The 13,962-nt window shown below is 26.6% G+C and overlaps 1 protein-coding gene across 1 annotated transcript; it reads right to left on the bottom strand.

Annotated features, from left to right (window-relative positions):
• Positions 1 to 218: 218 nt before the first annotated feature.
• On the bottom strand, positions 219 to 13,820 carry LOC105422656 (nose resistant to fluoxetine protein 6-like; the record flags this gene model as incomplete). Its single annotated transcript, XM_089080640.1, has 14 exons — positions 219 to 664; positions 2,751 to 2,893; positions 3,150 to 3,330; positions 4,812 to 4,938; positions 5,022 to 5,117; positions 5,196 to 5,275; positions 5,356 to 5,521; positions 5,843 to 6,056; positions 6,129 to 6,392; positions 6,656 to 6,768; positions 6,921 to 7,114; positions 8,201 to 8,454; positions 12,113 to 12,220; positions 13,727 to 13,820. Coding segments are annotated over 14 exons (2,184 nt in total), but the record flags the coding sequence as incomplete, so codon positions are not given.
• Positions 13,821 to 13,962: the final 142 nt, after the last annotated feature.

Here is a 13,962-nt window from a genome sequence, read left to right as displayed (position 1 = left end):
ATGTGGCCTGGGCCCAGAACCTGTTGCAGAGTAGTGTTTAATTATACAAAGTCTTGGTATTTTAATCAATTATTTATTAGGCACGATGCACTGGACGGTTTTATAAGATTCGGGAGAGAGCGAGACAAAAAAAAATTAGAAAAGAACTATCTCTTTGACAACTATTGCCAGCTTAAATAAACCCACATTTAATGGTAGTATTTAAATAAAGTATTACATTGTATTTTAACAATTTGTTTATTTAATAATTCAATTTTATTTAAAATTACATTTTTTATCATCACGATGTTATTATCCATATAGAAATGATAGCTATCAAAACAAATCATTATCTGTTTATTATTAAAACAAATAAGTATACAATTACAGTACTACATTCACTACGTTACCTCCCTCGATTGTGTTCTAGTATTATGTGTACAATTACAAATTTTTTTTTATCTCAATAAAAAACTTTAGATTAACTGATTTACATTCACATATTTATAAAATTGCAACATTATATATTTGAATATTACAATTTTTTCTTATTTATATCATATTCTTTTATATTAAAGTATTGGATGAACATTCGTGTTAATGAGATACAAGGTATTTCTATCAATAAAGACAATACGAAAGCGCAGAAGAAACTCAGAAAGACATATCCCAGATACATAGGAATCTGAAAACAAAAATGATAACAAATATATATTTTAAATATGGGAATGGGATATAATGACAATGAAAGCACAGTACTAAGAGCGCATAAAATTTAATAATAATCAATGTAACATAATCAAAATAACATAAAGCGGATGTTTCGGCTGATCTTTCAGCTTTCCTCAACGCAAGAGATAAAAAAAAATATACAAATAAATCTACTTAGACGGAGGACGAATCACAAATTCATAATCAATGTAGCAGCAAACATCGAAATTCATAATCCGGTCATCTCTCAAAATACAATTGCATCTTCAAGAACAGTAGTTGTTAGGATGACCAACTGCTCGATTACACGGTCAAAAGTTGAGAAATCCCAGATTGTACAAAGCATGATGTTATGATGCATTTGTACTAATGCCTATAAATGACTGACGTGGTTCATATACGAGACGATGTGAGAGAATGCATAGATATATAAAAAAAAAAAAAAATTTTTTTTTTTTTTTTAAATAATTTACATATAAATTTAGAGCCGACGTCGCGAATAGAAAATTCACATATCACTCGGATGCAACGAGACTTAGGCGGTCACTAACAAATAAATGAAACGGTCGCAATGCCGTGACACAAGTAACTGTTGTCAATCGAGATAACAAGATTCAAACGTAAACAATTTCGGAAAGGTTGACAAAAATGGTCGAAAGATAATAATATACATAAGAAAAGACACGTGTAAGTAGCGGATAAGCGACAATCGAAAAGTAATAATATACTTATGGAAATAGATTAATATACATAATAAATATGATAAAAACGAAAGCAACCGAGAGCAAAATTGGTTTATAAGTGCATTGTTGCACTGAAATTAGATCATAATAAAATCGTTGCAGATAAAAAAAAATACATGTGTCCACAATAGAAAAGTAAAGGAGTAATAAGTTAAAAAAATATATAAAAAGTGTGAAACATATCACAAACCGTAACCGTAACCGTAAATCACAAAACCGTATGAAAATAAAAATAAAAATAAAATAAATAACATTGAATCAAATTTTGGAGCGCTTTCCTATTGCAGTCACATATACTTCCGGGAAGCACTCAGTATCAATCTGCAAATTGACTGTTCTTTTTGTCTTTTAATGTGTAAAACTTCAGAAATTAATCGTTTGTGTAAATGTGGCTCTCTGTCTAAAATCTCAACATTCTCCCAATTGAAATTATGGTTGTATGCAAATAACTAACTACTATAACTGTTCTTGAAAATGCATCGTATTTTGAGAGACGACCGGCGTTATGAATTTCGATGTTTGCTGCTACATTGATTATGAATTTACGATTCGTTCTTCGTCTAAGTAGATTTATTTGTATATTTTTTATCTCTTTCGCTGACGAAGGCTGAAAGATCAGCCGAAATGTCCGCTTTATGTTACTTTGATTATGTTACATTGATTGTCGCGTCCAACATTCGATGTAGACACGCTTGTAGACGGGAGGTTGCCCCGAATACTATTTCTTGATATACTATTATCACACGGGACTGATCGAGGACTCGGCCTCATTATTACGGAAATGGTTGACTCGGCCTCGTGTGGTACGGAAATGTTTGAGGACTCGGCCTCGTGTAGTACAGAAATGTTTGAGGACTCGTGTACTCGTTTTATTATCACACGGATCCGTGTATGACGCTCGTCAAACTTGATCTGATCTGCATTCAAATGCGACCTCATATATATAAGAAAATCGGAAGCTGTAATCCAGCCAATCACAGCCCGATCCTGTGGCAGCGTTCTGTCCTTGTCGCGAAATTCTTCGAGCCATGAAACGCAGGCTCGATGATATAAACAAGGGCAAGGATATAAAGAGAAACCGCGTTATGTGCATTTTCGAGACTCTGTGTGGCGGCGTCTTGTGATATAATTCTAGCTATTCCGTCGCAACATTGATTATTATTAAATTTTATGCGCTTTTAGTGCGTTGTGCTCTCATTGCCATTATACCCCATTCTCATATTCTTTTATCGAGAACCATATCTTATATTCAATATATTTTGGAATCATATATTCGTTGTTATTAGAATTTTAAATATTTATACGTAATGTACTTACAAACAAAAAAAATTGAAAATTAAATGGCGCTTCACTACACAAACTAATTGATCGTATAATGATAGGGTTTAAAAGATAAGCGCAATAAGTAAGTCTGCTGAGAGGAATCCAGCCTTTGAATGATAACAACTGATTAACGATGCCTATAATAAGATTAAATTATTATCATTATATTATCGTTAAAATAATGTTTAAAAAAAAAGAGAGAGAAAAAGAAACATATTTGAAATTTGAAACTATAATATATAATTATGATGAAAAAATAATTATTAAAATAAAATTAAAAAGTAATACTAATAATAAGTAAAATATAAATAACAAATAATAATTTTTAACCTTTCATACATATTAATTATAACAACTGTTTCTGTATAAATAAGTTCCAAAAAATAAACAAACCTCCGTGTTTAGTAAAACATGCTATTACAACCCATGCAAAACTTATGGCCCAAAACACTCTATGCAAGGCAATATAAATAGCAGTAATCTTAACGGATGTATATTGTACGGATGTATAATGACCAAATATTATAAAAATAATGCTAATGATCGAAAGCAACCAACATAATATTACTTTTTTCTGAAAATTGTCATATTATTATAATAGAGTAAGAATTTATAGTAAATCCTAAACATGTAATATTATAAATAATAAAATATTATAACTTATTTATATTTTTATTCTATATATATCTATATATATATTCTATATATACTATACTAGAGTGTTCCATTTTTTTTAATCAATCCATTAGAATATTTCAAAATCCTTAAATTTAAGTTAAAAATGTCAGATAAAAATTGTAGAATATCAAGTGGGCTGTATAATTAATATTGATTCATTTTTTTTAGATAGCATCACTATTGAGACATTTTATGATCGCCATTGTTTTACATGAAATCATATATTTTTGTTACGTAATATGATCCCAGTGAATATCAAAGTTTCGAAAATATGAGAAAATATCTAAAAGATATCTAAAAGCCATTTAAAAGATATCTAAAAAGATATTCTCGTAGCACTTTTAAAAGACTTCTATACTCATTTGAAAGTATTTAAAATATCTTTAAAACATTTATATATTATAACAAATGTTACAAGAATATTTTTACCGAAATCTATTTAGATTTTATTTTATTTTAATATATTTAATATTTGAGGTATTAAAGATACCTAAATTCTTTGTTTGAAAAGATTTTTAGATATTTTTAAAACATGTATATTGTATCTTTAACTTAATATTATTAATTTTTTATTTAACTTTTATGTTTCCTTCTATGAAGAAATTTTTATGGAAAGATGCTTCTAATCCTATGATCATTTTGATTGGAAAAAAAAAAGTATAAGATGCTACTTAAGTTATTATGATTTCAAAAATACTTTGTTTAAAGACTTTAAGACTTTATAGATATTAAAAGAAAAAAAAAACTTTATTTTTTAATATTTTTTGATATTTATTATACCCAAACAGCACAAAGTCGACTGTTAGTATTATAAATCGGTAGAAATCTAAAGTTGACTTTAGTTAAACTAAATGTCAATTTATATAGCCGACTAATAGTCGACTTTAAAGTCAACTCAAAAAAAAAAAAAAAAATTAGTTGGCAAATAATCATTTGCTGTGTGGATATGAATTAATTATATTCGAATTAATATATATATATATATATATATATATATATATATATATACATACATCAAGAATATGTTGATATTAATTTGACGTATTTAGATTTTTTGTTTTATACGTACAAATTTGCCGATGCAATATAATATAAATTTTTATATTATATTTAATTTATATTATATTTAAAAAAAAAGAATCAGTTAAAAATATTTTTGAAATGGAAAAAAAAAAGTTCAAGAGTATGGTAAATCAATTAAATATTCCAATGGACTGATTAATGCGACGCCCTGCATATTTATTTATAAACAATTAATTTATAATCAATAAAATTGCAACAAAAAAACATATTGTAGCTTTGTATAGCTTTTATAAATTAACATTCTTATTAATCAAAATTTACTTAAACTTACATAAAATATAAGTTAAACATTACCTTTTCTAAGACAAAGTTATTTATTTTCGTTAAAATGAAACCTGTAATTATTCCCATAATATATGGAATTATTCTAATCCATGGTGAAAAATATAAGATATCCGCAAGTCTATACTGTTCACCCCAACTACAAGAATAAAAAAAAAAAAAAGCATTAACAATTAATTTTTTGATAAGTATAGATAGATAAAATATATTTCAATAACTTACGTTGGAATGTATTCATAAATATATGAAATATAACCATTAAGGATGACGGAACCTATTAAAAGTATTCCCAATAGCACAGCAGCGGCATAAAAGTACCTGAAATTACGATATGATATTTTTCCGAATATATTAGAGACACGTAGCTATATTATTGTCAATGATTAATTAACTTACACAGTTGACAACATCAATATTATTATAGCAATTATAAAAAATTGCATATCATTAGCTAAATACCAACTCCAACTCATGCACTGTAATAAAAATGAAACGTAAAAGATTTATATGCCCCTAAACATAATTTTAAGCTTTCCTTAAATAGATTACATGTTACCATTTCCTCGAGGCCGAAGAGATTATTTATGTACAAAAGATTTCTCCACCAATATTTTGTGCAAGTTTCATATGATTTCTCGTACATGTAAAATTGTGAGATCTTATGAATCTTAGTTGAGCTTAATAATAATATTCCTAATACCATCATGTAAATCGGAGTTAGCCTTAAAATAAAATTCTAATTATAGAAATAAAAATAAATTACATTGGATCACAAAATAAAATCAAAAATTTTTTTCCAATTATTGTACTTTTCTAAATAATATTCAATTATAATTGTTTTTAAAGGATAACGTTGCTATTACATTGTTTTGCAATATTTGATATCAATCAACGTAAAATAACATAATATTTTACTGTTATCAAGATAATGTTATCATAATTTAATCATTATTTATCAATTAAATAAAAAAATAAAAAAAAAAGAATTTAAAAACAAACATTTTATTGATACTATTTTATTATCTAAGTGAGGAAATACATACCGTATAAATCTTTTTATTATATATACAGAAAAAGTCATTAATTTTTGTCTGTAACCAATTGGCTTAATCAATTCTTTATTCGTTTTATCTCTCAGATACAAATAAGTCACTAAACAACCGCTCGAAAGAAAATAAATATCGACTGATAACATTAAAGTATCAAATAAACTAATCCAAAAATTGCCATTATATCTCAGAAACCATCCTTTATTATCTGTATTCACGAAATAAATTTCATTATGCAGATCTTAAAATGTTTACCGTTTCAATATTGTAAAGTACTTACTGACAAATTCTGCTGAGAAATAAAAAATATGAACGAAAATTTGACATAACATACTTAAAAATTTTAATCCGTGAATGACAGGTATTTCACCGGCATTTAGTTTTGTATTAAATATTTCTCTCGTATTTCTATAAACGGAGAAGCATATTAATATTTTTTCAATTTTACTATCTCGATATGGAGATAAATCTGTTTCCATTTCTATTTTCTTGGTCATGTTTTTTACGTCTAAATTATACTTTTCGATTCTTAATAATACATTAACTGAAAAACAAAAATGCCTCAATTAAATAAGAAAATGTCTATATTAATGATGAAGAAAATTGAAATTTATCATACATACATAATTAATTAATTATTAATTAATTATTATACATACATAATTAATAATTTTAATAAATTCAGTGCGGATAATAGAAATGTTTTTGAAAATGAAGTGTGTATAATAAGAAGACGATAAGTTTGTTAAAACGAAAAATATTTTTCATTTTACAAATTATTTTAAAGATTTTACATATGATACATACCATTATTAGTTGTATTATTACTTGTCATATTTTTGTTTATATATTTTTGATACACAAATATATCATATATCGTTCCAGTTGTTGTCATGAAGAAAGAAAACGCTAGAGCAGCACTACAAACAAAAGTTTTTTTTTGATATTTAATTAGATTTTTAAAAGATTAACATAAAAATTATTTGTAATACTAAAATGCATTTTTATCATATCTATATATTATATATTGCTTTTATCATAAAATAATTGCTATATTTATGTTTTCCTCTACCAGATGAAGAATAACATTTTACTGGATAACCATTCATAATCATCTTTAAGTTTTTTAATCTCGATCAATTTAAAATCCATGAAATAGAGATCATTGATCAGGAAAATTTTATCACGAAATATTTTTTTCAAAATAAAATTTAATTCATTTGTAGAGCACGACGCTGGCAAACAGAGTCCGAGTAAAATCACATCCTGAAAAAAAATAAAACTTTCTGTAGTCTTACATTTAAATTTATTATAGAAAGGAATTATTAAGGAAAATTAGAAATAACGGAAGTGCTTTGGAATTACTAATTAAATAAAAATGGAAATTCAAGGCTTCTAATTACTTCGCGGATATCTAAAACATCTGGTGTCAGAACTGTTGAAAACATGTTATAAAAATTCTTACAAAATAAAAATACATTTTAAGAAAATATTTGTCAGTCTTGTATCGAAATAGAACAATCTTGTATGAAAGACTCTCTTTCTAATAATCAATAAATGACCATCTAAAATTGAATTATAGCCGGTTTTCATTAGATGACTAAATTACTGGATTAATTAGAAGAGAAATGTATATTTTATAAATCTGTTCTATTAATAAAACGAGGAGACATCAAAAATAAAAAATTGCATGCTAACCGCGAAATTTCAAATTGTTGTAGTGACATTACTAACTGGAAGAGTCAGAGATCGCTGCAGGCGTAGCATCTTACGAATTTTGATAAACATGCCAACATATTTTCATATCAAAACTATATCACGTAAAGTGTTACAAGATGTTTTATTCAAAACTATTAAAGAGCGAAAAAATCTTTCTTGTAACTTTTATAAGTCATTCAGGTTTTTTAAGTAATAAACAATATATCATTGCTGATATATTTAAAAAGACAAAACAATTAATACTTTTTTCTTTAAATCATGATTTTTTTTGAGTTTTATTTAAAAGCTTCTATTTGCAAATATTTGCAGAATTAATATAAATTATTTAAATAATCTCTTAATAAATAATTTCTTTTCCTTGTATATTTTAATATTTCTTCGTTTCTCCAAATTGTGCCATTTTTAAACACAAATAAATGCAAGTTTAAATAAGAATATAAAGATTAACGATATACAGTATTAATTACATTTTAATTTTCTATTGATTCAATTTTGTATTTAATTTAAAAATTTAGTAAGTTTAACAAATACAATAAATTAACATATAAATTAACATTATAAATAAATGTATTTTTTGAATTTTATGTATTTTTTGAATTTTATTATACATATATAGCTTTTTCATAAATTTACCTCTTCAAATACATTCACATGATACTGAAGAGTATTGTTGTGTCTAAAATGAGCGACAAAATAATTCACTTCAAAAGAAGGAAACTGCTGTTGTGAATCATAATAATCATAATACAGTGTCTCATTTAATATTTTTTGCTTTGAATTCAGTAGACGAGCTGTATTCATTGTATCGAGACATTGACTACGACTTCCCAGCCAATAATTATTTCCGTAAAGGAAACCAGAATTAAATACACCACTGGAATCTAATACTTAAAAACAGAAAATAAAATAGTAGTATAAAATACCAGAAATAGTAACATTATTATTATTATTATTATATACATTATTATACTATTAGTACATACATTATTATTATACTAGTATTATACTATTAAATTATTGTGTTTGCGAGATACCTTTATGAGATAAAACCTCAGTATTTCCTTTTTTAAGAATAGATTTTTTGGAATATTCGAAAATTCTAATATATGCGTAAATAAACATATAGAGGCTATATAGTTTTTAATTATTAACGATTAAAGATTATAAATAATAAAAGTAATATTTTTCCCGTTCAGATATAATGATACAATAAGTATTACCACGAATCGGTTTCGATATAGTAGCAAAAATATTTTTTAAGGGAAGAGCCTCATGCGCTGAAATTGAGTGATTCTTTCGAATTTTTTTTTTTTTTTTTGATGAAATGATAAGACTAATTCTTTTAAAATTTTTAGAGTGTTATTGTAATATTGAACTACTAGAGAAATATTTTTTTAATAAAAAAAAAATGTATTTTATGAATAGTATTAATGTAGTAGTATTAATGTTAATTTGATGTGCCATTTTTGTCGGCGTGCAAGCATTTTGTTGGCATGTAGCGCTGCTTGTATTCATAATACAGTAAAACAAAAAAACCAAATGAATTTTTTTTTTGTAAGATTTGCATTATTAATTGAATCTATTTTTAAATAATAAACAAAGATAATAATAAACAAACATAATAATGCAAAGAGAACAATATAAAATATACACATTTTTGTCTCCTATGTGTCGCCATTTTTACAATTTTTACAAGTTGTTACAAGTCTTCAGCATACCGATGAGTTCACCACTATTTCCTATGATTACTGACTTACAATTATTCATACAGGATTTAAAGATGCGATCGAACGCCTACCTTGTCAGTTACCATTCTATTACTGTTATGTGAACGATATTGTATTGTGTGCTCCGTCGGACATTTTAGAAATCTTCAACTCATTACCCGAACGACTATAAAATTTAAAACGACGATAAAATTTACGATCGAAATAGAAAGTAATCGTCGTCTTAGCTTCCTTAATGTTTTGATCATCATTGAGAATGATAAAATTATATTCAATTGCTTCCACCTTCTCAGGGAGATATCTCAATTACAATTCACATCCTTTGGAACATAAAAAGGGTATTATTTATGGTATTTATGGTGGATAAAATAATCTAGTTGTCACATCCATGATTTCATTCCAAGAACTTACGAGAATTCGATTGATATTCTTTTAAACAATGATTATTCTTTAGAACTGACTATGAAAACAATTAAAATACCTTTTTTATGACAAACTAAATTTTAAAGATAAGGAAGAAAATACGGGAACACTAAAGAAAAATTTGCTTACTTATGTTTGCAATCTCCGGAGAGAACTTCCGATCGCCGGCCAAGGTACATGATCTTAGTGTTGCCTTTTCCTTTCAAATACTTTAAAAAAAAATTATTATCATGGGCAAGGATAAATTATACCGCCTGTCACGTTGCGATGTAGTTTATAAAATCAGTTGCAATGAAGTCACGTACGTAGGACAGACAAAACAATTGAAGACGAGATTCCACGAACATGTTACTGATATTAATAAAAAAAAAAAAAAGTGGCTCTCCTTCCATGGTTTCCATTCATTGCTCTTCGGAAAATTATTCGTTTGATTGAGAGAATGTCAGAATTTTGGACAAGAAGCCTTGCTTCATAAGAAAACTTGTTTCAGAAATGGTGCCTATTAAAAAAACTACAAGATCTGACAAGCCAAACAAAGTGATATGGACTTCCTCTCCGATACGTATTTCCCTATCCTGAACTCCTTCTCCGATTCCTAACTTCTCTCCCTTGAAATTTTATCTCCTTCGAATTTTTATCTCATTCCTCCCCTTCCCCTTCCCTTTCCTTTTGTTTTTCACTTTTCCCTTGTTTTTAATCTTTTCCTCTTTGCTCTCACTCCCACAATTTCCTTGGCCACTACTGAGAATGGGTCTTTCGATTAATACATCTTGGTTTTACTGCTTTCGATCAAGTATTACCAATTTTTAATTTTTGTTCACACTCTTCAGTTCAGGTAATTAATCTGTCTTAACGTGATCATTATTCGATATTTTTTTTAACTCATACTATTTCCGTAATTAGCTTGTATTATTTATATTTATTAATATTGTTACTATTTATTTCATTTGACAGTTTATATCATCTAATTTATATTTATATCATCTAATTTATATTATATTTTATATCATCTAATTTATATCATCTAATAACTCACTTGTATTTCGAATTTTATTTTTCTCAATCTGATATTTGAATTAGTTTTGATTTAGCTTAATTATACATTCGTTGAAATTATAAGCAAAGACGCAATCAGAGTTGCGAGAAGAAGTCTGCTTAGTATCGTGCGCGATCAATAATTAATATTTATAAGCTTTTTCTAGCTATTATAAATATTAATATTGGTCGACGAGTGTATAATTAAACTAAATCAAAACTAATTTAAATACCAGATCGAGAAAAATACGTACATGACCAATAAAGAGTTGTTCTTGATTTGCATTAGACTCGGAGTTCAATTATGCGACAACAATTTCATCTATTGATAATCGTACGGCGCTCTTCCTTGTTCAACAAATTTTAATTATGTCATAACGAATTACGAATGTCATAACAAATTTTTTACACACTAAAGATAACCATATTAAAAGTCAAAACGTTTGTAAATGTAAATTGTTATGTAAATTGTTTATATTTGTTATTTTCAATATATAAACAGCGACCTACACCTAGCTTAGCTTGTACAGTCCAATTTTTTTGTATTCTTTGTGTTGTTGTTGTGCAACATGTTTTTTTTTAAATAATGAATTTCAGCACATATGGTAGTTAAAAACAAAATTACTTAACTTAAGGAATTGAGTCAAATTTGACTCTAATATCTATTAGTGTATGAGGCTCTCTCCTTAATAAGAATATATTTAAGAATCTCGATGTCGTTAAAGAGACTTCATTTTTAATAGCTTGTTATATCACTATGCCTGAGCGTGCAAAATGATTTTCTATTTGTGAACTTCAATTTTTAATATTTTAAAAACTATTAGCCTTGACAGACTTTTGTCTTAGAATATTCCAAAGAATCTGCTCATAAAAGGAAAGGCAGAAGTTTACAGACATTTTATTATATATAGCAACGACACATAACAATTGCTATGACATACAACACCCGGTATATTTTATCATTTTTTTATATAACAGATAAATAAAAAAGTAATTTATGTAACTTAACTACGATTATAGAGTATATAAAATTACATAATACAAAATTACATAACTAGAATATAAACTAATAGTAACATATCTTACATTATGTTTTATTTATATCAATAAAGCTCTCAATTAGAACTCTCAAATCGTTCTTTATTTGTTATTTATATTAAATAATAATTGCATTACATTTGTGGAGAATTAAGCTTAATTGAAATATAATTAAATCTCTATATAATTAAATCTCAATATAACAATTAATTTATGCACTATGGATAAAACATAAATGATTGTTCTTCAAAATATGCTTTCCGATTTAAAATAGTAGTGCGTTATCAACGTACAATTAAAAATGATTATAAACCTTATTTACCTTTCAAGCCCCATAATATTCGTTGATCGACAGCATTTCGAAACTTCTGCAATTCCTTCCCACATATCGTCGAGTCAATAAGGTCAGCTACTGAAGCAATGGCATAAGCTGGGAGGGTATGAATACGAGTATCACTAAATTTGTGACTATGTGCAGAGACGTTAAATAATGTGATAACGTTTATACAGATGTAGAAAATAATTGCAAATTGTCGTAGCAACATAATGTGATTTTAGAACGCAGCAATTACGTTTTATTCCTTTATTACTGCAAATCAATAAACATTTATAACAATTATAATATATTAATTTTAAAATATAGATAAAATATAGATATAGATACTTAAAAAAAAACCGTTTTTTCCAATAACGTCAAAGAGTAATATTATCACTGAATTAATAAAAAGATTTTTGTATTGAGCTTAACAATGTTTTTTTTTAATTATTCCTTTTTATAACAAGTTATTATAAAAATTGTAAAATTGTAAAATTGTGCACTGATCAAAACGACTTAACAGAATGACGAACAGAAGAGAATTGACCTACATAAAGATGAATTCATAGGAAATTAAGCAATAAACATTTACCTTCGTTTTTCTGTATATATGTAATGTCCAATCGTTTTACTTATGCAATACCGTTTACGTGAGACAACAGCTTAAGCATATAATTTCAGAAAAACTTCAAAAAAAGTTAGTGATAAACTTGGTTTTCTCTTTCAATTAAAATGTTAGTATCGTTCTTTTTTTTCTAACACGAAAAGGAAAAGAGGAAATATAGGAACGTATAAGAGAGAAGTTTATCTAAAAAACAAATTTAAATTAGTATCGCTACAATACTATCGACATGAGCACTTTGTATCAATATTTTTAATTTCTGCGATAATATATTATTTTATTGATATTTGGTTAGGCAAATTAGCTATATACAGAGTATCTCATAATTATACATTATTTATATGCAAATAAAACAGTTAAGCGGAGCAGAAAAGTCCTGTACCATTTTTGTTATTTATTATATAGTTATAATAAATTATTATTTAATAAAAATTATTTAATAAATTATTTAATAAATATCCATCTGATGCATCAGCAAATACAAGCACATAACAAAATATGATTGTTATCTACTGTTATATGCGTGCGTAGTACGCACGGCAAAATGTTTGGATGTGTGGTCTACAAATGATAGAATTTTGTTTCTAATGCACATCTCTATTTTTTTAGATCATATTCAAACATCTTGCCGCATGTTTAACAATTGTGAACGTTGTGCGTAACGTTGAGTCTCTTTCACGAATCAAAAGTGTTTTTTTAATAACATTGTGTTAGAATTTTTAATGTGCATACAAAATTCGACATTTCAAATAGATGTATGTGTCAAAGATACAACTGCGCTGTTCGTCACATAGATAATGATGTCCATGTTAAAAATTAATATGATCATTCCGAAAAAGTTATTAATAAATCTTAATCGTTATTTTAATCTCATTAAAATACAACAAACAAGACAAATTGAAACAAAATGTTACTGTTTAATATAAATCTTTGTATAACTTAATGTCATAAATTTAATACAAATGGTCATTTTAATAAAAAGGAAAAAATTGTAGTACCTGTAATTTCACACTGACCAGAGAGAAGATGAACATTTAGACCGCAAACACTTGCAACAGTGGTCACTGTTAAACGAAATAACGATATAAGAAAGAATAACCGAGTATATAGAATATAGAGAATAAATGGATGTGAGAAAAACGTGCAGGAGGTGGGGATGTAAGAGGAGAGAGAGGGAGAAAGAAAAAATTATAAGAAAATAAATGTGGAAAACAGGTTTGATGAACAGGTTTGA

Source organism: Pogonomyrmex barbatus, unplaced genomic scaffold (genome assembly GCF_055798465.1).
Source record: "Pogonomyrmex barbatus isolate J1 unplaced genomic scaffold, ASM5579846v1 scaffold1, whole genome shotgun sequence".
Lineage (NCBI taxonomy): Eukaryota > Metazoa > Arthropoda > Insecta > Hymenoptera > Formicidae > Pogonomyrmex > Pogonomyrmex barbatus.
The sequence above is the reverse complement of the archived record's forward strand: the minus strand, read 5'-3'. Positions and strand labels throughout refer to the sequence as shown.